The sequence below is a fragment of the Trichosurus vulpecula genome, chromosome 2 (genome assembly GCF_011100635.1).
Source record: "Trichosurus vulpecula isolate mTriVul1 chromosome 2, mTriVul1.pri, whole genome shotgun sequence".
Taxonomy (NCBI): Eukaryota; Metazoa; Chordata; class Mammalia; order Diprotodontia; family Phalangeridae; genus Trichosurus; species Trichosurus vulpecula.
In genome coordinates this window covers 186,400,306-186,423,300 of record NC_050574.1, presented here as the reverse complement: position 1 = coordinate 186,423,300, position 22,995 = coordinate 186,400,306, and the positions used below count along the sequence as shown (strand labels likewise).

The 22,995-nt window shown below is 38.5% G+C and overlaps 2 protein-coding genes across 3 annotated transcripts in view; one reads left to right on the top strand and one right to left on the bottom strand.

Moving 5' to 3' along the window:
- Nucleotides 1-260: 260 nt before the first annotated feature.
- The window catches only part of WASF3 (WASP family member 3), a 183,226-nt gene continuing 160,491 nt past the window's right edge, over nt 261-22,995 (bottom strand). Inside the window, exons 5-10 of one of the 2 annotated variants that reach the window (XM_036744465.1) lie at nt 21,377-21,530; nt 17,300-17,417; nt 13,173-13,348; nt 5,666-5,932; nt 4,060-4,430; nt 261-1,815 (exon numbers count right to left, since the gene is read on the bottom strand). In XM_036744465.1, the coding sequence (XP_036600360.1) occupies nt 1,658-1,815; nt 4,060-4,430; nt 5,666-5,932; nt 13,173-13,348; nt 17,300-17,417; nt 21,377-21,530 (1,244 nt within the window). In that variant the 3' untranslated portion in view covers nt 261-1,657. Of the gene's footprint in view, nt 1,816-4,059; nt 4,431-5,665; nt 5,933-6,801; nt 6,969-13,172; nt 13,349-17,299; nt 17,418-21,376; nt 21,531-22,995 lie in introns of both variants that reach the window. The other variant, XM_036744464.1, reaches the window with a different exon arrangement.
- On the top strand, nt 8,109-11,133 carry LOC118839987 (heterogeneous nuclear ribonucleoprotein H-like). The gene is made up of 3 exons (XM_036747499.1): nt 8,109-8,156; nt 10,000-10,524; nt 10,575-11,133. Exons 1-3 carry the CDS (start codon nt 8,109-8,111, stop codon nt 10,692-10,694), a joined length of 693 nt encoding a protein of 230 aa, XP_036603394.1. The 3' UTR covers nt 10,695-11,133.

Here is a 22,995-nt window from a genome sequence, read left to right as displayed (position 1 = left end):
TTCTGATACATATTGGCTCTGTGACCTCTGGAAAGTCACTAAGCATCCCAAACAACTCTCTAAAGCCATTAATTGCCAAATAGTTGGCTGATTCGAATTGGTGGAGGTAAATTCCTTAGCAGAAGTCCCCTCTGCTACTAAGAAGACAGTTCTAGACCCCCACAAAATATACATAGGGTTAGTCTGGTATGACACATTTTATATATACATAAGTATGTATATATATATATAGACACACATATGTGTATGTGTTGGTATATCTTAAAATTTTACAGTCTTTTTTTTTAATATGAGCAGAGTGTGAGTCAGTAGTCTCACAAACTATAACCAAAGCATGGGAAATTAACTTAGGTTAAAAAAGTGGTTATAGTTCACCCGGAATTAAAAAAACAGAAGCTCTAATGTATGGATTTCCAACAGATCATTCCAAGGTGGAACATTGGCTTCTGTGGCTCTTAAGCCTAAACAAATATAAACAACAGCCAGGAGAGAAAAGTAAATGGGGTAATGGGGTGGGGAGTTTAGTGAGATGCTCCATTCACGAAGATGATCAAGAAAGCTTAGTGAGGTACATTTCTGCTCTGTGTGCCAAAGCTAACTGCATTAGAAATTAATGTGCTTTCAGGATACCAACAGTGTGGTTTATCTCTGCCTCTAGAAAGAACCAACTAAAAGTGGGAAAATACTAATTACAAGTTTTATCTAAACTCTGGCTTCTTAGACCTGTTTTTTTGTGGTTCATTGACTGAAAAGTCAAGATTCTCAAATGATCTTAGGCTATCTCTGAAGAGTTACCATTAATTAACCACTGTAAAACTCAACAGATATCCATTGGCAACCCCCCCCCCCCACCCCAGGCAGAAAGGCCCCCTCTTTCACTGCATTATCAGTATGGAGGCCCTGGAGCCCTTTGTAAAGATCATGAACTGTATTTACTGAGTACCCACAGGATGAGGGAAAATCACTGTGGAGTCCTTTGCAATTTTGCAGTTTCTGGTGATTTCTGAGGACTGTCAAAGAGTATGCAAAGGAAATTGTGTTCTATGAGAAAACATTCAAGTTCACACACAGGCTACTAAACCAAGAAATAAAGCACATAAGCATGTTAAGAGATTTTGTTTGTGTTCACTTGGTAATTTTTCTCCCCTTGTGCCAAATTCAGAAGCATATACTAAGAGCAAAGCAACGCAACAAATTGTCTGACTGATCTGAAGACAATCACTCTGACACGAAGCTGTGGATTTTGCAACGGTCTCACAACCAGGCAGCTTCACAAATAGAATCCAAGTCAGCAGAGTCATACTGAACAATGAATGTGAAATAAAACTCCTTCCCTGGCCAGGAGGCAAATAAAAGGCTTGCTCCATCCATAACAGTGCGACAACAGCACATTTTCTTGTGTGAAGCACATGATTTGCTAGGTTTAGTGGCACTTAAGTATTACACAGTAAATACTGGAAAAAACAAACCTGAAATTTTTGGATGTGCAGAAAGCGTAATCACATTATTAATACAAAAGTTGCTAAGCTACGGTGTTATAATAGCATTACACGAGCACTGAGGCCACTACAAATTTTCAACACACTGCCTTCCTTGTCGGCCAACGGTGTCATCAATTTCAATCAGCCGCCCCACGTGGTGTGCTAAGGAGAGAGCCTCAGTCGGACCAGTCGTTCTCATCAAACTCCGAGTCGTCGTCAGAATCGCTGTACTCCACCGCGATCCTTCTGGACAGGATCGTCGCCACATCATTTCCCACAGGCTCTCGTTTTGCTTCCTGTTCCCGTTGTTCTTGCACTTTTTTCAGCTGAATTCCTGTGGGCAAAACAGTTTAGAATGAATGCCCTTATTCTGATCCAAATGCAAAAATCAAAATCATTAGAGTAGTGATACCAGAATTGGGGGGGGGAGCATTGGGAAAGGCTTTAAGGGAACCATAGTGTGGGCAATGTTAGAATTTACTTAAGGAGAAAAATGAATGAACACCCATCTATTAAACAATCAGAAGTTGTCTTTTCCAATAAAAGAAATGAACTAAACTAGCAAGAACAAATTTCATACATGGTATGCTAGCATGTGTCCTTAGGGTAGGTAGGTATTGCAGTGGAATCAGGAAGACTCCCCCGAGTTCAAATGTGGCTTCAGACACTTACTAGTTTTGTGACCCTGAGCAAACCACTTAACCCTGTTTTCGTCAGTTTCCTCATCTGTAAAATGAGCTGGGGAAGGAAATGGCAAACCACTCCAGTATATTTGCCAAGAAAACCCCAAATAGGGTAACGAAGACCCGTGAAGACGGCTGAACAACAACAAAGCATGTGTCCTTACACACTGGACTTCTTGAAAAGAAACAGTCAGACCTGTTCTATCTAACTTCATTCTCTGATGAAGTGAAAAGTTGGCAAGAAAGCTCTGCCTACTTCAATCCTTCTTATTGGACACACTTCTCAAATGTATTCATCTACTTTTTTGCCTTAGTAAAGTGTGGCACACATGAATGCTTCAGGGAGCAGCAGCTTCACTGATACAGGTCTTCCCTCTGCCAGTCCGGATTACAACTATTCAAAAATCAATAAATAAGCATTGATTAAGATCCTGTTATGTACTAGGAATAGTGCTAGGTGCTGGGATACAGAGGAAAAACAAATGGAACCACTTCTGCCTTCAACTTACATTCTATCTGGAAAGACAAGTACATACCACACACACACACACACACACACACACACACACACACACACACACAAACGCACGCACGCACGCATGCACGCACCCTAGCAAAGACAATTACCAAGTAATTCAGAGGAGGGGGAAATCAGGAAAAGGCTTCATGTGAGAGGTTGTATCTGAGTTGATAAATTAAGGATTCTAGAAGATGGGGGAAGAATGGGAAGCTGGACAAAAGCATGGGGATAGGAGTTGGAATGTCATGTGTGAGGAGCAGTGAAAAGGCCAGAGAATCTAGCTGAACTAGGAGAGTAAAATGATGTACCTGATAGGTTGGAAACAGGTTATAAAGGGATTTAGCTGCCAAACAGAGGAGTTTGTTGTTGATACTAGAGGAAATTAGGAGCCACTGAATCTTACTGAGGAAGAGAGTAGCGAAGTCATATCATGGCAAAGGTATGATATTCCAATCCAATGTTGATTGGACATGAAAAAATTAGTAAGCTATTCAAATAGATTAGTGATGAAGGAAAGGAGGAAGGAAGGACGAAGAGAGGAAGGGAGAGAGGGAGGAGTGAAGGAAAGGAGGGAGGGAAGGAGAGAGGAAAGAAATGAGGAAGGAAAGGAAGGAAAGAAGGAAAGAAAAGAAGGAAGGAGGGAGGGAAAGAAAGAAGAAAGGGAAAGAAGGAAGAAAGGAAGGAAGGGAGGGATGGAGAGAATGAGGAAGGGAGGAAGAAAGAAAGAATGGAAGAAAGAAAGGAAGGAAAGAAGGGAGGAAGGGAGGGGGAGGAAGGAAGGAAACAAATAAGTATTATTAAACACTTACTATGTGCCAGGCAGTATGACGAGTACTCAACAAATATTTCTCATTTAATCCTTACAACATCCTTGGGAGATAAGTGCTATTATAATATTCCTTTTTTACAGTTAAGAAAACCAAGACAGACAAAGGTTAATTGATTTGCCCAGGGTCACATAGCTAGTGTCAGGCTGGATTTGTACTGAGGACTTCCTGACTCCATACCCAGTATTCTGTCCACTGTACCTCCTAGTTAGTTATAAACCTAAAACCAACACAAAATTTTTATGTTCAGACCACTGTCTTAGAAATATCTCATTTTATAGTTAAGCCTAAATTTGTGTGTTTTCTTATTATTTACATCTTTCTCCTAAAAGTATAATGGAGGAGGCAGCACATGGGGAGAAAGGAAAGAGGGAGAGACTAGTTAACTAAGGATTGATTGGAATCTAGTTAAGGTATAACTGAGCAATGGTTATTCAAAACAATTACTATGGACACTAGTTATTGCAAAAAAGTAGAAATATAACTAGAAAGGAGTATCCAAAACTCACTGTCTAAAGGAAAATGTTTTGCGACATGTTTGCACTTACCCATCCGAATGGCAGCAAGAAGGTCACTCCGAGCATCACTGATTGCTGGCTGAGTGGGTTCTTGTCTCTTTGCTTCAGCCCCTGCAGGACCATGCATGGGGGAGGATGAAAGAGAAGGCCCTGCTACAGGAGGGCCAGGTGGAGGAGGTGGGGGGCCTGGAGGAGGAGGAGCTGTAACAACAAGCCCAGTAGAAGGTGGATGGGGAGTAGGAGTGTATGTGGAACTAGTCGCTAATGGAGCATAGGAAGACGGTGTAGGAATCTGGAGAGGGCTAACAAAAGCAGTTTGTGCTGAAGGAATCATGGGAGGCGGTGGAGGTGGTGGTGGTCCTGATGGGTTGTAATATTCAATTATTTGTGCTGGGAGCATCCTAACAAAAAGAGGAAACACACCAAGTCACCAGAATGCAAGCAAAAGGGGAAATTTTCTGATGCTCTGAAAATTATGTCAGGTGAGACACTCTTGGCTACATCATATATTGTGGGTCTAATTAGAACCATGCAGTGCAAGCATTTCCATTTTTTGGAAGTAACTTCAAAGGTCCTGCTCAATTCATTACCATAGGATATCATATCTTTGCTTAACTCATCTCAGACATAAAAATGTTTCCAAAGGTAAAAGGAATGTTTGTGGGAGAAAGGAATATCATTTCCCCACTGATCACAGAATCTAGGAAGGCAGGAAGAACATTATTAATGCATACTCTACGGCAGCAAATAGCAGGGAAACACATAGTTAATCAAGTCAGGAGGAAAATCACTGTGAATAGCTGTAGGATTGAAGTGGGACAATTGAATTTACTGAAAAATAAATGCATTAAAAAAGGCAGAGATGGCCATGCCCATTTCAGCACTGGCGGTAAGGCAATGCTTCAGAGAATAGATTTAAGCCAAGAGGAATAATAATAAAAGTGGCATGTTTGATCAAATGAAGGGGCACTAAGGAACTGTGGAATTCATTTTAAGAAGAGGAAGAAAGATACTTGCTTTCTACCTGGATGAGAGAAAATTAGGGGCTCTGGTGGGAAGACATCATAATGCTAGGCCAAGATGAGCAAGGTCAAGGAGAGGGAGCACATGACTAGGCACAGGGACAGTACGGGGTTAGATGAAGCTATTTTTCAATTTCTGTTAAGCATTTCATCTTGTTTTCTACAATAAAATTTGTGATTGAAGTCCTCCAATCATTTCAATAAACATTTGCTAAAAGCCTGCCATGCACAATGTACTGTGCTAGGTGCCAAGAGGACTATAAAGATAAGTGGGACATGTGCCATGCCCACAAGCAGCTTACAATCTAATAAGATAAAAAAAAAGTTTATCCCTGGTTAGCTTATGGGTTTAAAAATGCCTCATGAAACAATCCATTCAAATTCCCTATAAAACATGGTGGTTGTTGTTGTTAAACATGGTGTAATTATAAAGGAGGGTATGTTACTGCCCCATTTTTTTTACCTGTAATTTGGCATTCATGATTGAATTATTGATCAGACAAGTCAGGTTTTCTCTTGCAAAAATCATAGCCCATGAATTATTAAAAAACAAAATCAAAATGCCAACTACATCTACTATACTTTCAAAGAGTCCAGGCATGAGGAAAGTTTACCCATAGTCCGACGGCGCCAAAGGAGCAGGGGCCTGTGAGCCCTCCGAGGCCTGTGGTGGGGGTGGGGGTGGCTGCTGAGGTCTGTTCAAAGTCATGTGCCTGACTGTGGCAGAAGGAGGCCTGTTATACTCATGCTCCAGGGCTTGGTTGGAAGCCCCATACTGCTGTGCATCCCCTGCTACATAAGAAGGAGTCACTGGCTGCTGATGAAGAGAATGATTTGGGGTAGCGGGATAAGAATAATCAGTCACATCAGATGCATGGGACCTATAATTAAAGGAAAAGAAATGAGAAGGAATAAAATGACTTTCAGGTTTTTTTCTTCTAATGTACATACAACATCTGCTTTTCTGATATCAATTCATAAGTTATAAATTCCCTATTCCCCTTCCTGTATTGTCATGAAAACTAGAGTAGTGACTAGATTACTATCTTAGCCAGAAAATGCAAGTGTTGTTTGAAATTAAATTCACAGCTTCCAAATGAGTATATCAGATGAACTGACATGCAGTAAATACCAATACCTTATTTTTTTCAGTACTTTAGGAATCTTTTACTCAGTGACAGAAAAGTATAGAACAAATCAAATTAACAAACAGTATTTAAGACAGACATAGCATTTCTACTGCAATGAAATATCAACAGCCTATAATTAGAAATTATATAACAGTAGGTGAATTGGATAAACATTAACAGTAAGAGAAGTAAAAGAAATTAAGAATGCAATGCAGTGAATAATTTTTTGCTTAAACAGAGGAAATGTATTTAACCAAAGCAGAGTGTAGTGATTTAATAAGTTTAATATTTAAAAGCCTTATTTTCTTTGCATAAACAGCAGAGTGTAACAAGCTGAAAGGAATGCAAATATTTTATTAGTTTAGCATAGAGTTCACAAAGATGCAGAGACTGTTGCAGTCCAGGGTCAGCTAAGCCCAAGGGAGGGGAATGAGTAAAAGGACCTGTTTGTCCCACAGCTGCAGAGAACCAGGTGGCATTAGTAAGAGACAATCGTGCAGTTCTGGCACTCTGTTAAAGGACACATTGAGTCAGTAAATTGAATGCATATCATCGCAGGAAGACTGAAGCAGGGCAGGCAACAAAAAGCCAGGGCTCTGAATAAAGCAAAAAAGACCAACCCTCTGGGCATTCTGTCCTCTTTCATGCTCCCTGCCTGTTCCAGTTTCTTGGCGTCACTCATGAACTCAATACCCATTTTCCTTCGCTCCCACTCTTCTTTTCTTGTTCTGACTTTCCTCACATTTATTTGCTGGTTTCTGTTAGGATTCAGCTTGTGTTTCTCCCTCTGAAGCAAAACAGGCAAAGAGACATTGGTGGAAAAGCCACAGACTGGATGTCAAGCTCTGGGATTTCACGCAGTGCAGTCCTGTGAAGGCACCATGCAATTTTTTTCAATGCAGAGGAGCTGTTGTTGTCATAGAATCCGCCATAGCTGTCCTTGTCCCTCACTGCAGCATAAATGCCAGAAGAGGGTGCAAATATGAAAACATCTTCGTAGTGCGTAAGCTGCTGGTGAAGGAGTTAACATTTTAACACAGCAAAGTGTAGGGAAAATCTGTCCTGTCCTGAGATTTGGTGCATTTTCAAGATGTGTCCATGCTCAGAACTAAACACCACTATGGAGGGCAGCAGTTAAAGAAAACACCTTGAAGGCAAGGGGGAAGGACCAAGAGAGAAGAGAGATACTGACTGCTTTTAAAAGAACCTTGGCCAAATGAAAAAAATAATGAGGAATATTTAATGAAATTATCTACTTAAAAAAACTAGAACATGGGACTGGGCTGCTTTGGTACCCTTCTAAAACAGTATTGTGATGTAGGGATGAAAGGGCCTAGGAGAGACAAAATAAAGAAGGGTGACTAGTGTAATAATGGTAAATGGATGAAGGTGGGAAAGTGGTATTTCAGAGCTAGAATTACAATTTGACAACAGGGCAGTGTAGAGCACTGAACCTGAAGCCAGGAAGAACTGAATGAAATCAAATCCAGCCTCAGACACTTCTTAAATGTGTAACCCTGGGCAAGTCACTTAACCTCTACCTGCCTCAGTTTTTTTCATCTGTAAAATGGGGCTAATCTCCCCCAAGGCTGTTGAGATGGCAAAATGAGATATTTGTAAAGTGCCTTGCAGATTTAAAGCTCTATAAGGCAGCAATTATTATAATGATCATTATAATCTTACAATTATAGCTAGTTTAGTGGTAATCTAAAAGGGGGTAGGTTCTTACGTTGGATGGGTGAAAGGTCAGGTAGGAGCCACAGGGAAGAGTAGGAGGTCAAAGTAGGTTAAACAGCATATCATTACATTTCTATAATGTTTCAGTGGATTGAAAGCAAAGGATAGGTACAAGGAGGGTCTTTTGGGAGGTTAAGAGGCTACTGCAGAACAGGAAAAGCTTGGAAGGTAAGTAGGAACCAGTAACAAAATGGGTCATTCCACAGCAGGCATTAGGAAGAGCGACCTATGGATGCAGGTAAAGAATCACCAGACTCAGCTGAGACTGTACATGTCTACAATGCCTCAGTGACCAGAAAGAGATGGAAATAATTCTAGAGTTGTTCTAGCCAGCCCAACAATTCTATATCGGTAGGCAGTGTGATACAGAGGAAAGGATATATTGTATGAGTAGAGAAAAGGGGATAGAGGGAATAGAAATGGCAAGATCTGGTAACTGTCCAGATGTGTATGGGGAGGGAAAGTGAGGTCAATGAGTAAGGACAATGTGAAGGCAACAAATCTAGGAAACTAACAGGATGGTGGTGCCTACAAGAGAAACAGGGAAGTTTAGAAGAAGGGAGGGTTTGGGGAGAAAGATGAAGAGTTCTTTTTCGACGAGATGTCTAATATGAAATGATAACACGGGAATGATGCTCAGGGGAGAGATGCGGGCTCTCTGTGCGTGCGTGCGTGTGTGTGTGTGTGTGTGTGTGTGTGTGTTAGTCATTTTCATAATTCCATGGGAGCTAATGAGGTTACCAAAAGAAAGAGTGTGGAAAGAAAGGAAAGGAAAGCAGACCTATGCCAGAATTGGGGAATACCCGTAGTTAGGAAGGATGAAATGAAAATGATGGGCGGTCAAAGGAGACTGAGGAGGACTGGTCAAACAAGTAGGACAAATACAAAAAGAGGAGAGTATTGTTATGAAAACCTAGAGAGGAGAAAATATCCAGAAGGCGAATGTGGTTTTGACCCAGCAAGATCACTAGTAAGTCTGTTTCTCAAGATGATTACGGAAAAAGGGAAAGAGTCTATATGTTCTAAAATATTTATAGTATCTCTCTTTGTGGTAGCAAAGAACTGGAAATTGCAGGGATGCCCATCAATTGGAGAAGGTGGTCAACAGTTTCAAATACAGCAGAGAGGTCTCGACTGAGGATGAGAACTGAGAGAGAGCATCCAATTTGCCAATTAACAGTTAATAACTTTAGACACTTTAATAGTGAAGCATGAAGCTAGACTGCAAAGACTTTTGGAGTAAGAGGTGAGGGAGTAGAGGTAAAAGGTGTAGACAGCTTAATCAAGGAATTTGGCTGAGAAATGAAAGGGAAAGAGTGATTAAGATGATAGTTTGAGGGGGCGGTATGGCCTACTGAAGGGTGTGTGTGTGTGTGTGTGTGTGTGTGTGTGTGTGTACTTGGGCATGTTTGAAGGCAGTAAAGAAGGAAGTAGGAAATGGGAGAAAAGTTTAAAATAGGAGAGTGCAAAGAATGACTGAAGGAGCAATTTTCTGGAGAAGATGGGAGGGGATGGAATTAAATGTACCAGTAGAGAGGGGCTGACTTTGGCAAAAAGATTCACCTAATTATCAGAGACTGGGGAGGAGACAGTAGTGGATGATGTCAAAGAGGGTTAAGAGATGAAGAGAGAAGAGGGGAAGCAGGAGCTTAAGTTGAATGACCTCCATTTTTTTCCTGTAAAATAGGAGTTAAAGTCTTCAGCTGAAAAGGGGGATATAGGATTATATGCAGAAGGTATGAAAAAGGAAAGGGTTTGGAATAGCTTCTGTAGGTAGTGAGAAAGGGAAACAATTAGGAAGAAGAAAAAGAACTGCCTCTCTGCAGTGAGGAGCCATAGATCTATGATACTATGTTTGTGAAGACAACGTTCCCAATGATCACTACGTAGGGGCAACATCACTTGCTTATGTGTATTTCAATTTGCATGTAAGCTCAAGGTGTGGTATCTGGCAAGTGAATGTATTTTCATGTGAAAACTTGATGAAAGACATCATCCAAAGACAATACTGAATTACACTGTGTACAGTGGTAGAAAAGGCTGGTTGATGGATACCAAAATGCCACAGGAATAAGTCTTAGAAAAATGCAAGCTATGATGACTACAATGGATATAATGATGGATGTGGCTTTGGGGTGGATAGATTTGGAAGAGACCTCAATTATTGTTTTTCAGGAATGTCTGATCATAGTTATGGAGATGGTAGATCCCCTTTCCAGAGTACAACAGGTCATTATGTGCACATGAGAGGATTACCTTACAGAGCTACTGAAAATGATATTTACAATTTTTTCTCACCACTCAACCCTGTTTGCGTACACATTGAAATTGGACCTGATGGCACAGTGACTGGAGAAGCAGATGTTGAATTTGCTACTCATGAAGATGCTGTGGCAGCTATGTCAAAAGACAAAGCCAATATGCAGGGCAGATATGAAGAACTCTTCTTGAGTTGTACAGCAGGAGCAAGCAGTGGTGCTTATGGTAGCCAAATGATGGGAGGCATGGGCTTATCAAACCAGTCCAGTTACAGTGGTCTAGCTAGCCAGAAGCTGAATGGGGGTTACGGAAGAGGCTATGGTGGCCAAAGCAGCATGAGCAGATATGACCAAGTTTTACAGGAAAACTCCAGTGATTTTCAATCAAACATTGCATAGGGAGCCAAGAAGAGATGAATAGCAGCTCCTACAGCAGCAGGAGCCGTTCATCTATGGGAGTGAACGGAATGGGAAGGATGTCTGCCATGTCCAGTATGAGTGGTGGATGGGGAATGTAATCCTGATCACTGACTCTTGGTCAACTTTTTTAAAGAAAAACAAAAAACAAAAACAAAGTTCAACAGTTTTGCAATACAAGCTTGTGATTTATGCTTACTGTAAGTGAAATCAGGATTGTTTTAAAAATTTTCAGGTTCAGTATTTTTGAACACAGGAAAAGCATTCATCCAGGATGTAAAAACCAAGTTGAGTAAAGACTATAACTGTTAAACAATTTCAGCTTTTCTCAAGGTACTCATATTGTAGGAGTGTACTTAAGCAGTAAGTGTATTTAGGTTAAGGCAGTCTCAATTATGTTAAATGTTGCTCTTATACCACATTATATGGAACACTGTTTGAAATGCATGTTGGGAGACATGCTTTTTTGTAAAACAAAAATAGGAGCTGTGTCTGCGATTTAAAAGTGAAACATTTGGCATATTTGTTCTAGTTTATTTCAATTACTATCCTGTAAGGCACATACATTTAAGCTTTTTTTTTAAGTAAATGGGGACAATTTTGAGATGCAATACAGATACTTTAGGATTTGGTCTTGGTGTTTGTATTAAATTCTGAGGCCTTGATTTAAATCTCTCATTGTGTTGTGATTTCCTTTTAGATGTATTGTGCTAAGTGAAACTTCTTAAATAAATCTTCCTTTCAAAAACTGGAAAAAAAGAAGGAAATGCAAATAACAATAATGCTGTGGTTGCTGCTGATAATGATGGCAGTATTTCTATAGTGCATACAAAATGATACCCTATATTTGCCAGGCATTATGTTAAACGCTTTACAAATATTATCTAATTTTAATTTCACAATAACCCGAGAGGTATGTGCTATCATTATATTCATTTTGTAGTTGAGAAAACTAAGGCTGAAGGAGTTTAAGTGACTTGCCCAGGTGGACACGGCCGGTAAGTTTCTGAGTCCAGATTTAAACTAAGGTCTTCCTGCCCCCAGGCCTAGCGCTCAATCCACTGTGCCACCTGGCTGCCTAGATGGAATTTAGGAATTCAGAAGAAGTACAGCTCATGCACCAAAACTAAGAAGGATAAAGAAATATTTAAAACATAATTATGTGTAAAGAGGCTGGACAGTCTGAACAACCACCAATTTTGTGGTCAACTAGGATCAATTTGATCTTAAAATTCAGGATGCATACAAGGACCTTCCACCACATAGAAAAAGAATACTCATCTTCTTCCATCAGAGTTTCTGTAGAACATTACCTGAACTAAGATATTTCACTCAGAATAAAAAGTTCAGGTCCATAATAATCATATCATTTTTGCAGGAGTAGATTAGTAATGAAATAAAATGATAAATTAACTTAATGACTGCCAATGAGAAAGATAAATGCTTCTGAGCAGTTACTCTCTCAGGACGTATTCTAATATCTGTTTGGCAGAAAACTATATGGTCATTAAAATTCCAAAGCTGTAGGTAAAATTAACTAGAAACTCTTGTATTTCACTGATTGCAGATGAGCAAAATTTAACTTAAGGTTTTTTTCATATCATGTTAGTAATAATCAAAATTTGGAGAGGCGAATGGTATTGGGACAGAGAAGTTAATAAAACTATAATAAATGTAAGGCCAAGACTAAGTGCTGTTTCACTCTATTTGTTTTTAAATATAAAAACCACCACCAAGAGGAAATCTGGAAGAACAATCTTGAAAAATAAATAAGCCTTAATAGCTATAGGAGCTGTCTTTTCTTATTTCATATGCTGACAAAAGATTTTGCATGAAGTCTCTTTTTTCCCCAATAGAAGATTTTAAATTAGAAGGGAGAAAAATAATATAAACAAAATGAAAAGGTATCAAGTTAACTCTACTGGACTCACTCCATCCAGTGAACTGAAATTGCCACTTAGCGGCCATGTCATTTAGACCTGTAAGAAGAAACATTTTAATTGAGCAGCTAACAGCCTTTTAGTGAGCTCCAATGATGATCTTTTTCTGTAAATTAGAGTACATGAGGTTAGTTATTTGAAGGACAGAAACAGATACACATTTTCTTCCACTACTCTTAGTGAGATTTCCAAACAGAACAATGGAGTTATTCGATTAATTATTCTATTAATAGTAACAACCAATCATTTTCAGATACTGTATATCAATGGCAATTCAGCATGCCAAGCTAAAAAATGAAAGGATTACTATAGTTAATTAAATTGAAATATAAATATCTTCTAAATTAACAGAGCTATATTCAGTATCGCTAGCCCAACTAAATAATAAATTCAAGTCAAAGGGGTTTTAAATCATACAAAGAAAAACAATACACAAAAAGATCGTAACTTCAACAAAATACTTTCAATGCATACCTTTTTGAGGACAAACGCTATTGTTGCACTTCCAAATTATTTTTAAAAAGACACAAGAAATACCTAATACATTGCCTATATTATAAAATAAAGAAAAGAAAACACCAAGAAATGCCTCATGCATAAGCATCACATGGGGATAAGGGAGCTTTAATACACACAGACCTAGTATCTGGGGACAGGGATCCCTCGGAAGATGCTCCATGGTACACACTCTGAGACAACCTGTTGTCAGGTCTAAGCTCTTTGTCATATGCCATCATATTCCACTCCTGGCGCCTGTTCCTGGCTTTTCTAACCTTTTTCACCTCACGGGTTGTGCCATCTATACGCTTTTGCTCCTGATGTCCAGGAAAAGAAAGGAAGCATGCCAAGACAGAAGGGAAAGGGAAAACAGCAGGTTAAATGCAGTTAAAATGCACAGAAATATAAACCTGATATGCAAATGGAAGCCATACCCTAATTGTAAACGAAATTCTGAAGAAGTCTAACCATCATATACAATAGAACCAAGAGGAAGCAGTCGACATTTTTCATCTCATGTTGTGTCTTTAGATAAGGAAAGCTGCTCTTTTGATGCTCTCTACTGCCTAGATAAAAACATCTGACAACGTATGATAGGGAAATAGTTTTCCGCCACTGTGCATTTTTTCAAATGTCTTGATATAGAATATCTGCATAGCAAAATATTTTTCTTCTGAAGTAAAGATAAATAACCTTTATTCTCAGTTCCCAAGAGGTATTCCAAATGATATTTAAGCTAGTTTTGCTAATGGCTAAGTAGAAAAACAGAAAACTTACCTGCCCCATTAGTCAAACACTTATTTTTGCTCCAGTCCTTTGGCCCTACACAAAAATCGAGAATGTGGTCCCACCACTGACAGGCACAACAGTACAATCTCATCCATAAATACTGAGGACTAATATGGATATCTCTAGAGGGTGGTAGCTATTTATTTCTGTTAAATTAGTTTGTCCTAAATAATCCATAAAATGCTATATCTCTTAAAGACAAGACCTGGATGTTTTACTTCTGTGTGACTTAAATTTTCAACTGCATCATTTTGAATGTGAGGCACTCAACTCTTTTTCAACTCCTTTAGATTGCTCAACTTCAGGGACAACATGCGGTAAGTACCACAAGCAAGACCAAGCAATAATAACAACTCTACTGAAAATGAAGATTAAGGTTGATAAAGGGCATTTCTGATAGCTCTGTCAGAAAGGCAGGTAGACAATGCAGGTATTCTATATCTACTTGGAAATTAGGAAAGTGAGGTTCTGAGATTTGAAGGGACACAGAAAAGAATAAGTGGAAGGGACAGGATTTGATCCCAGGTCTTCTGAGCCCAATGATCTTTTCACAGTCATCATATTTTCTCTCCACAAAATTACTGTGAGGATCCAGAAAAACAGTTCCCAAGATCAATCAATAATGGTTCCCAAACCTGATTTCAAGACATAACTGAATGTCTCCAGTTATCTCAAAGAATATCAAAACTTCTCCAAAAAATTACAAGAAAATATAGAATTCACTTTCACTTGCTTTATTTTGGAGCTAGATGTGTCATGTAACATGTTCAGATTGGGAAAGGTACTGAAGAATGAAGATAACAGCAGTTAGGGGCTGTCACAGTAATATAGTTGGAAATCACGATCCTAGGGACTCTATGTTGCATCTATCCTTTCCAGATTGATGGCTGAGTATATGGTTGATTTAAACCATCATGAAATTACTAAGTTAAAGTAGAGAGGTTTTAGCCAACTAAGAGGCACAGTGGATAGAATGCTGGGCCTGGAATCAGGAAGATTTGAGTTCAAATCCATCCTCAGACAATTACTGTCTATGTGTTCCTGGGCAAGTCACTTAGCCCTGTTTGTCTCAGTTTCCTTGTCTGCAAATGATCTAGAGAAGGAAATGGCAAACCATTCTACCTATCTTTATCAAGAAAACCCCCAATGGGGTCACGAAGAGTCAGACACAACCAAAACAACTCAACAACAATAATAGAGGTTTTAGTGCTTGAAGCCTATTTCATTGGTGAATCTAATTTGCTGGTTATTTGCTATTATTTTATCTTAAAGAATCCAAGCTTTTGATATCATGGGTACTTCCTCCAAAACAGACTATGGTATCTCTACAGCTTGGAAGATTGTCTTTGAGAGCTGCTGTGAGTCTCTTTCAACTGTAGCTAGGCTGGGCAGATGCAGTAAGATCTGTCCATATTTACATAACCTGCTAACTTTTGGGAAACCGAGGTCTTCCCATGCCATAGAAAAGCCTTGAAGGAAGACTTCAATACAGGCACTATTGTATCGCAATGGAAAATGAATGGATTTTATACTTAAGTCATTCAGGATGAAAAGACACAGATGGATTGCAATATACACAGATGGATTTTATACAAAGGAAAAAACAGATGGAAATAAAGTCACTGTGTGTGTGTTTACCATTGGATTGCAACTCTCATTCAAATCCTAGCTCTGCCACTTGCTACCTATGTGACCTTAGACAAGCCCCTTCAATGTTTAGGTCTCATGGTCTGCATCTGTAAAATGAAGGGAGTAGACTAGATAAACTGTAAGATCAGCTCTACTGCCTAAATTTCCCAAAGACAGGACAATCTTTATTCCTACTCTCAGAATCAAACAATAACTATCGTGACTTTTGAGAAATTCTCTATTTGACCTGAAGACAGTGTGACACCAGAATGATGCAATCACCACAATTACAAGTATTTGGGGAATTTAGGGGGAAATCAAAGATCTAAGAAGGAGCTACTAGTTTTGTAGACATGATAATTACAGATTAATACATTTTCCATGAAGGCGTAGAAAATAATTATATATGTATTTATGCCAAAAGCATCATTTCTGGATCATCTGTAAGAGGCATCTGTAAGGTCACTGAAAGGTAAATTATATATTTAACGAAAAGCACTCTTATAAGTCTCAATGAGCTTTTACATTCCATAAGAAATGTATAGGGAGGTATCACTAGAATGCCAACCAAATATTTCCTTTCCTCTCTTTCTTTTCAAAAGAGTAATATTCATCTTTTCTTCACGCAGACAATGCCTACAGAATCCTATAACTCACCCATGATGCTCTTGCTTTTAATAAATTCCCCAAATCCAACCACACACACACACACACACACACACACACACACACAATGGGGATAACAAAGACAATCCTTTCCTTTTGAACCCCTCTCTCTAGGATCTTTGTAGCTTATGTTATTTAAATGATAAAAATCACTGAAAAATCCTTTGGGCTTACCAAATGCCAAACACTTCTCTAAGTCAGAGGTTCATAAACTTTTTGTGTGTGTCATAGAGCCCTTTGATGGTCTCATGACACCTGTGAACCCCTTCTCAAAATGTTTTTAAATGCATAAAATAAAATACATAAGATTACAAAAGAATCAAGAGTCAGAGAAAATAAAGATGTAATTTTTTTTCCCATCCAAGTTCACAGGCTCCCTCCCCTCTGAAATCCACTCACAGACAAGTTAAGAACCTCTGCTCTAAGCCAAAGGTTTGGGGTATTTGCTATATAAACTGGTCTGTCCTTCCCAGGAAGTCTGCGTGATAGAGTGTCTTCCAATGGAAAAAAAAATTAAACTTCTGGGATGCCAGGAAAATTTTCAGGGAGTATTCCTTATCTTTTCTCAATCACAAATAAAACACATCTCCAACAGAGAAGGCAACCCTCTGCAGAGATTGTTTTAGGTAGTACCTGTAACTCTTATGATCTCTTCTCCCTTCCCCTCTACCAATTCCCCTAGGAGAGCATCATTTATGGCACATAATCCCCCCTAAATATAAACATCAAACTAGTTTTTCATTCTAATAGATGCAATATACCATTTAAAAAAATTAGAGCCGGTGGGTGAAAACCCTACCATTAACCACATTTAAAACATTAAAGTTGATCTTCTTCCACAATGGAATAATAGGAGTTTTTTCTGAGATGTGAGTGAAACCACAGGCAGAGAATTTTAATCACAAACTTATAAAAAAATTGAGTTATGAGCATCTTCTCTTGTTAAAATGAAGCAGGTTGGTGGAAAGTGAGAAGGGAAAAAAATTGAGAATATTGATTAAAAATTATGGCCACATGTGATTCTCAATTACATTCATATTAAAAATGTAACCTATGAAAAAATTTCAGCAACCTGTCTGACGTACCCATCCTTTCAATAAAGAGAAAGATTCAGCAATTTGGTTTGGATTCCATACCCAAATTAGCCCATGGATATATATGTTTTCTATTCTGGAATGATTTACCTTTTGTCTTCTTTTCTCTTTCCTTTTGTCTTCCGTATCCTGTAGCATTTTCTCTTTCCAGAGATCAAAGAAATAGGAAGGATCAGTATAGAACTTTAACCCATCTTTCTTATCATCCCTATAAAAATGATATGGAAGTAAAGAAAAATGAGATTATGTTCATTTTTAAGCTTAAATGTTTCAATTCTGATTCTAATTCACTAAACCACAATATTTAACAAACTGACAACAAGAAACATTATTAAATATCTTATTTCAATAACCACCTCAAGAAATCTGTGAAATTGTGACTTTTATATGTAATTTTAGCAACATATGATAAATTAATTCGGTAACAAAAGCATTTGAAAACTCTCTTTGCTCCACAGCTACATGCAGAAAATTGCTGAAAAGAAATAAAAAAACCTGCAAACTGAAAAATATATTCAAATATTACCGAGGAGTGTTTGTGTTGGTATCTCCCATACTCTGTTTGCCTGTTCTCTCCCTATACCCTGCCAACTCTACAAGCCTGGAATTGGGATTACTGTGTAGAATGGAAACACATGCCTACTTTTATTCTGTAGCCCCAATTCATCTCAAATTTCCACCACAGATGCTACTCAGTATAAATTTGATTCAACAAGCATTTATTCAATGTCTACTAGGTACTGGATTTACAAAGACAGAAGACAGTTTCTCCCCATAAGAAACTTGTTGTTGTGTTTGTCCTCCATTCTCAAAGTGGATCATGACATCAGGGAAATGATGACATGATTTGTAGTTGACTTTGATTTGAGGGAGGGCTGTGCAAGGTCACCAGCCTCACTTTCTCCTTCAGAGCCATTTGGTCCAGTGACCTGATATTCACCAGGACTACTGGAGATGGCCCATAAGGAGCTTATATTCTAGTGAAGAAAGAGGAGGGAAAAAGAACATTAACACATAAATATACACAAAACATATTCTAAGCAAGTAGAAGGTGATTATGGCAGACAGGTGAGAAGTGGGGTGTTAACAACTGAGGGGATCACAAAAGACTTCATGTAGAAAGTAGCTACATTCTGAAGCAAGGCAGGGATTACAGAAGGCAAAGTGAGGACAGAGAATAATCCAAACATGGAGGGTGACCTGAGTCACCCTCACAAGGAGAAAAAAAATAAAGCATTGTGTAAGGGGAACAGCAAATAGTCCAGTTTGGCATGCACAACAAGAGGTACATGTGTGATCAGTCTAGAAAAATAAATTGGAACCACACAGTGAAAGGCTTTGAAAGCCAAGTAGAGAACTTTGTCATCTATAATGGTGACAAGAGGGAGACACTAAAACTTCTTGGGAAGGGAGTGACATAGATCTGAGTTATCAGCTGTGTGGAAAATGTACAGGAGAGAGGGGAAACTGGAGTTAAGGAGACCAATAAAGAAATGATTGCAATAGGCTGGGCAAAAAGTGATGAGGGCCTCACCTGGGGGTTAGGTACATAAGTAGAGAAAAGGGTAGGAGAAATATGGCAGCAGAACCAACAAGACAATAACTGATTCGACATGAGCTATGAAGGAGAGTAAAAAATGGAAGATACTCTGAGATTATGAAAGAGAGGACAGAGTTTGAAAGAGAAAATGAGTTATGTTATGGAAACATTGAGTTTAAGATTCTATGGGACATCCAGGTAAAAATGTCCATTAGGCAATATGTGTATGTGTGTGGAATGAGAGGGGGAAACTGGAAAGCTTTGGGAGCTACAGAGATCACCAAAAGGGTGTGTATCCAGAGAATAACAAAGGATTTAGGAATAAACTCTGACCTCTGGGGACACAAAGCGGGTGGGGCATGCAAGATAAGTCAGGAAAGAAGACTGCAAAAGAGAACCAGGGAGTGCAGTGTCACAAGAATGCAGGGGGCTATGAAGAGATCAATGTTTAAAGCTACTGAGCAGATAAGAAAGAAGACTAATAAAAGACCATTCAATTTGTTAGGTTTAGTAATATTATTGGTAATACTGAAGAGTGGTATTAGTTGAATGGTGTGGTCAAAAGTCAGACTGCATGAGGTTGAGAAGTGGAAGGCTCAAAGGTGGAAGCAACCACAGTTTTTCTAGGATTTTGGCTGTGAAAAAGCAAAGAACAAGATGATACCTTGAAATGAGAGAGAAGAGTCCATATATTTGCCCAGATTTCCTTTTTGGAGTTTGGTAATGAAAGGGGAGAGATATATAGCATGATAACTTGGGGAGACAACAGAATCAAATGAAGGTTTTAAGGTAGAGGAAGATCTGTTCGGGTATCATGGAAAAGAAGCCTCATGTGGAGGGACTACTGGGTTTGAATCTTGGTTCTACCATTTACTACCTTGGGCAAGTAATTTCACCTACTTCTCTGGGCCTCAGTTTCCTTGTCTGTAACATGGAGATAGACTAAGTATCCTCAATGTCCCTCACAGTTCCAAATCCTATGAGCCCATATCATACTTCCTCTTTCACTCACATCCCCTATTTATAGAGAATGAAGATTCAGTAGATGCAAACCACCAATAGCAGTCCCCATGACCTGAGTAGGGGACTTCAGAAGAACTAGGGGATAATGGGGCAAAGCAAAGGAAAGAAGCTGCAAGGTGGATGTCTGACTAATGATGCCAACAGAAGACAACAGTCATTATAGGGAGCCTGGTTGGCACTGAAATCCTCAAGTCCAAAGAACCAATGATGAGGGTCATATTGTTAAGTTGGTATGGGAAGCTGGGGCCACCTGTTAGTAAAAACTCCCAGAACATGTATCTCTACCAGATAAGATTTCTTTTCTACTCATCTTTTTTTTTCTTTTATTTAGAGGGTTCCATCTCCTACCTAAGCTATTTCCCTTTCCACTATTTGCCCCTATTCCTTATTGCCAGGGCTTCTCTTCTTTCCTAGCCCTCTTGGAGAATAAATCACCACCTCCCACATGGCCTCTGAGGGTTTCCAAGATTTTGTTGATGCTGCTGCTGCTAAATAACAGTTCTCCTCATCCTTCAAGTCTCCAGGTGCTGCTTCTTCCATGAAGTCACCCTTCCCTACACTTCCATCTCTTTCCTTCTTGATTTTCCTAGAGTACTTTGCCTAGATCTCTCCTCCGTCCCAACATATTTTCTACCTTTTATTATATTTAATCTGTACACATGTCATATTCTCCTTCTGTAAAATGTTAGCTATTTGAGAACGCGGACAATTGTCACTGTTTTTTCTGTTCCCACTGTTTACTACAGATTTTTGCATACAGCAGGTACTTAATAAATGCTCACTACATTGAACTGATAGTATCTTATCTGAACTTTGTGTCTCTCCCAGTGCTTAAATGCTCTGTACATAGTAGGAATTAATTCACAGAATCTCAGAATGTTATACAGCAAAGGTCTAGCTTAGTAAATGTCTTACTTTACTGTACCTCTAAATGAGGGAGTAACCCTTATGGCAATTTAGTTCAACAAATTGGAATAGATGGATTAGATTAGACGACTGCATTGTATAGGGGAAAACGAGAAGAAAAAGAAAGAATGCATTTGCAGTGGGTAGTTAGGCAGTATTAATTCCCTTGGGGTTCATTTTGCATTTGGCCTAAATTGTATGCTGCACTGCTCTATAATAATGGTGGGTTAACTTGTTGATCAAACTGTCTCCCTATAGCCTGTAACACTGCATAATATACTCTTGCTGTCTGGAATGATAAATGCCTCTGCATTGAAAGGTGGAGACAGATCAATTGTTTGCTATATGGTAGCTGAATCATGTAGTTACCTTTACATAGTCTTGGAACACACCATGACTGACAAATGAACCATTTCTATTAAAGAAACCCAGGGCTCACTCTTTTGATAACAAGCATGCTAATAACCAGAAATAATGCGACAACAAGAATTCAAGGCTTTCCAATTTCATCTGCTTTTGGTCCCTTCGCAATAATCCAAGAATTTGGAAGGATGTCTGATTGTCACCTAAAAGAGTTTCTCCTCAAAGAAGAGTTTCTACACAGTTAAATGAGTCTTTTCATAATACATGTCCATTGCCTAAAACCATATTCATAATTAAAAAGTAAAATTAGCCCTTATAGCTACATAAATCCATACCTGTAAGGTGTAAGTATATTCAGGGGAGGTGGCTTATCACTCTGATTGTAAATGTCAGAAACTGGATTGGGGATACTGTTCTTGGAAACTACCTGCTGGTCTTGTATTGTAGAGCTTTTGAATGCTTTCTTCATATTGATATCCTGCAATGATACTGTTGAAAGACCCAAAAAAGTCTGGTTAGCAGAGAATATATTTGTTTTCACTGTTAAGAATATAAGTTGAATTTAGTTCTTACACATTTAAACCAATCACAAGGCCTTCCAGGACAGCTTTGCAAGTATCCATATAGAACCAATGTACATGGTATATCTTCTTTCTCCTAGACAAGCATGGTGCGCTCTCTCTCCCTCCCTCCCTCTCTCTCTCTCTTTCTCTGTCTCTGTCTCTCTGTGTCTCTCTGTTTCTGTCTCTGGCTCTCTCTCTCTCTGTCTCTCTCCCTCCCTCCCTCCCTCCTCTCTCTCTCCCTCTCTCTCTGTGAACTAGCTCAGCCTGTGAGGGGAACTGCCAAGTACACTTCAGATATATTAAGTACCTTCTTTAAATAAATTTTTTTTTCTCAAAAAAAAGAACAATCAGTGTGAAGCCTTTAGTCTCCAGAACAATAGATGCACATGCACCAAATTGAGTTTCCCATGAAATAAATCTATCCAAATAGCAAATACTAATCAATATTTACTCAGATAACTGGACTATGGTTCTACTAGTAACATGCACAGGATTTTTTTTTTTTTTGCTGCAAGCACAAAATAGTAAGGATGGCAGGAGGCTGCATACACCAACTATATTAAAATGCTACAGGAAGTTATCAGAATCACAAAGTGACAAATAAGAGCATTATGATAAAATCCACTATAAGTTGATTAAAAATGAGGATTGAGGGTTATTAAAATAAGATTTAGCTCACTATTTCATAAATTCTGATCTATATATTTATCTTCATGTGGTTTTAAATCTATTGCACCAGAAATATTTTAATTATAACAGAGAACTTGAGGCAATACATATGAAAATAGTTTGATATCCAAAAATTTAAATAGTCAATTATAGTATAACTTAAGATGAAAGTCCTTTACTACATTGACATCTAAAGCTCCTAAATTATTCCTCAAATTTGTATCTTCTGAAAGAAAATTTAGCCATTTGACAAAGCAGACAAAAGAACTCTATACCTTTCTAATTTTCAAAGCTGAATTTTTCTTAAGGAGAAAAATTAAAACATCAGTCCTCTATAAATGAGTGTTCAGTAGATATTTGACACGAATGGAATGTGCTGCATATACCATTGGTCCAGCAATATAAAGGCAAAAGCAACTTACGATAAATATTTTTAAATAAAATTAAATTTGAGGCAATAACACAGTCCTTTTCCTGATGCTGGGTTTTTCTTCAATATAATCTTTTCTAGTAAATATTCTGATAATGCAATTTTGGTTTTAAAAAGACGAAGGAATGTTGATTGCTTTAAATTGTGTGCCAACTGCCCTAGTAAACAATTTCAGTCACTGGGTCCAATATAAAAACATTAGTAATGGCATAACCCTTGCAAGTATTGGCATTATTTAAAAACATAAAGTCTAAAAGCTCCCAATATATGTCACTTTAAGAAGTTTGAGGGA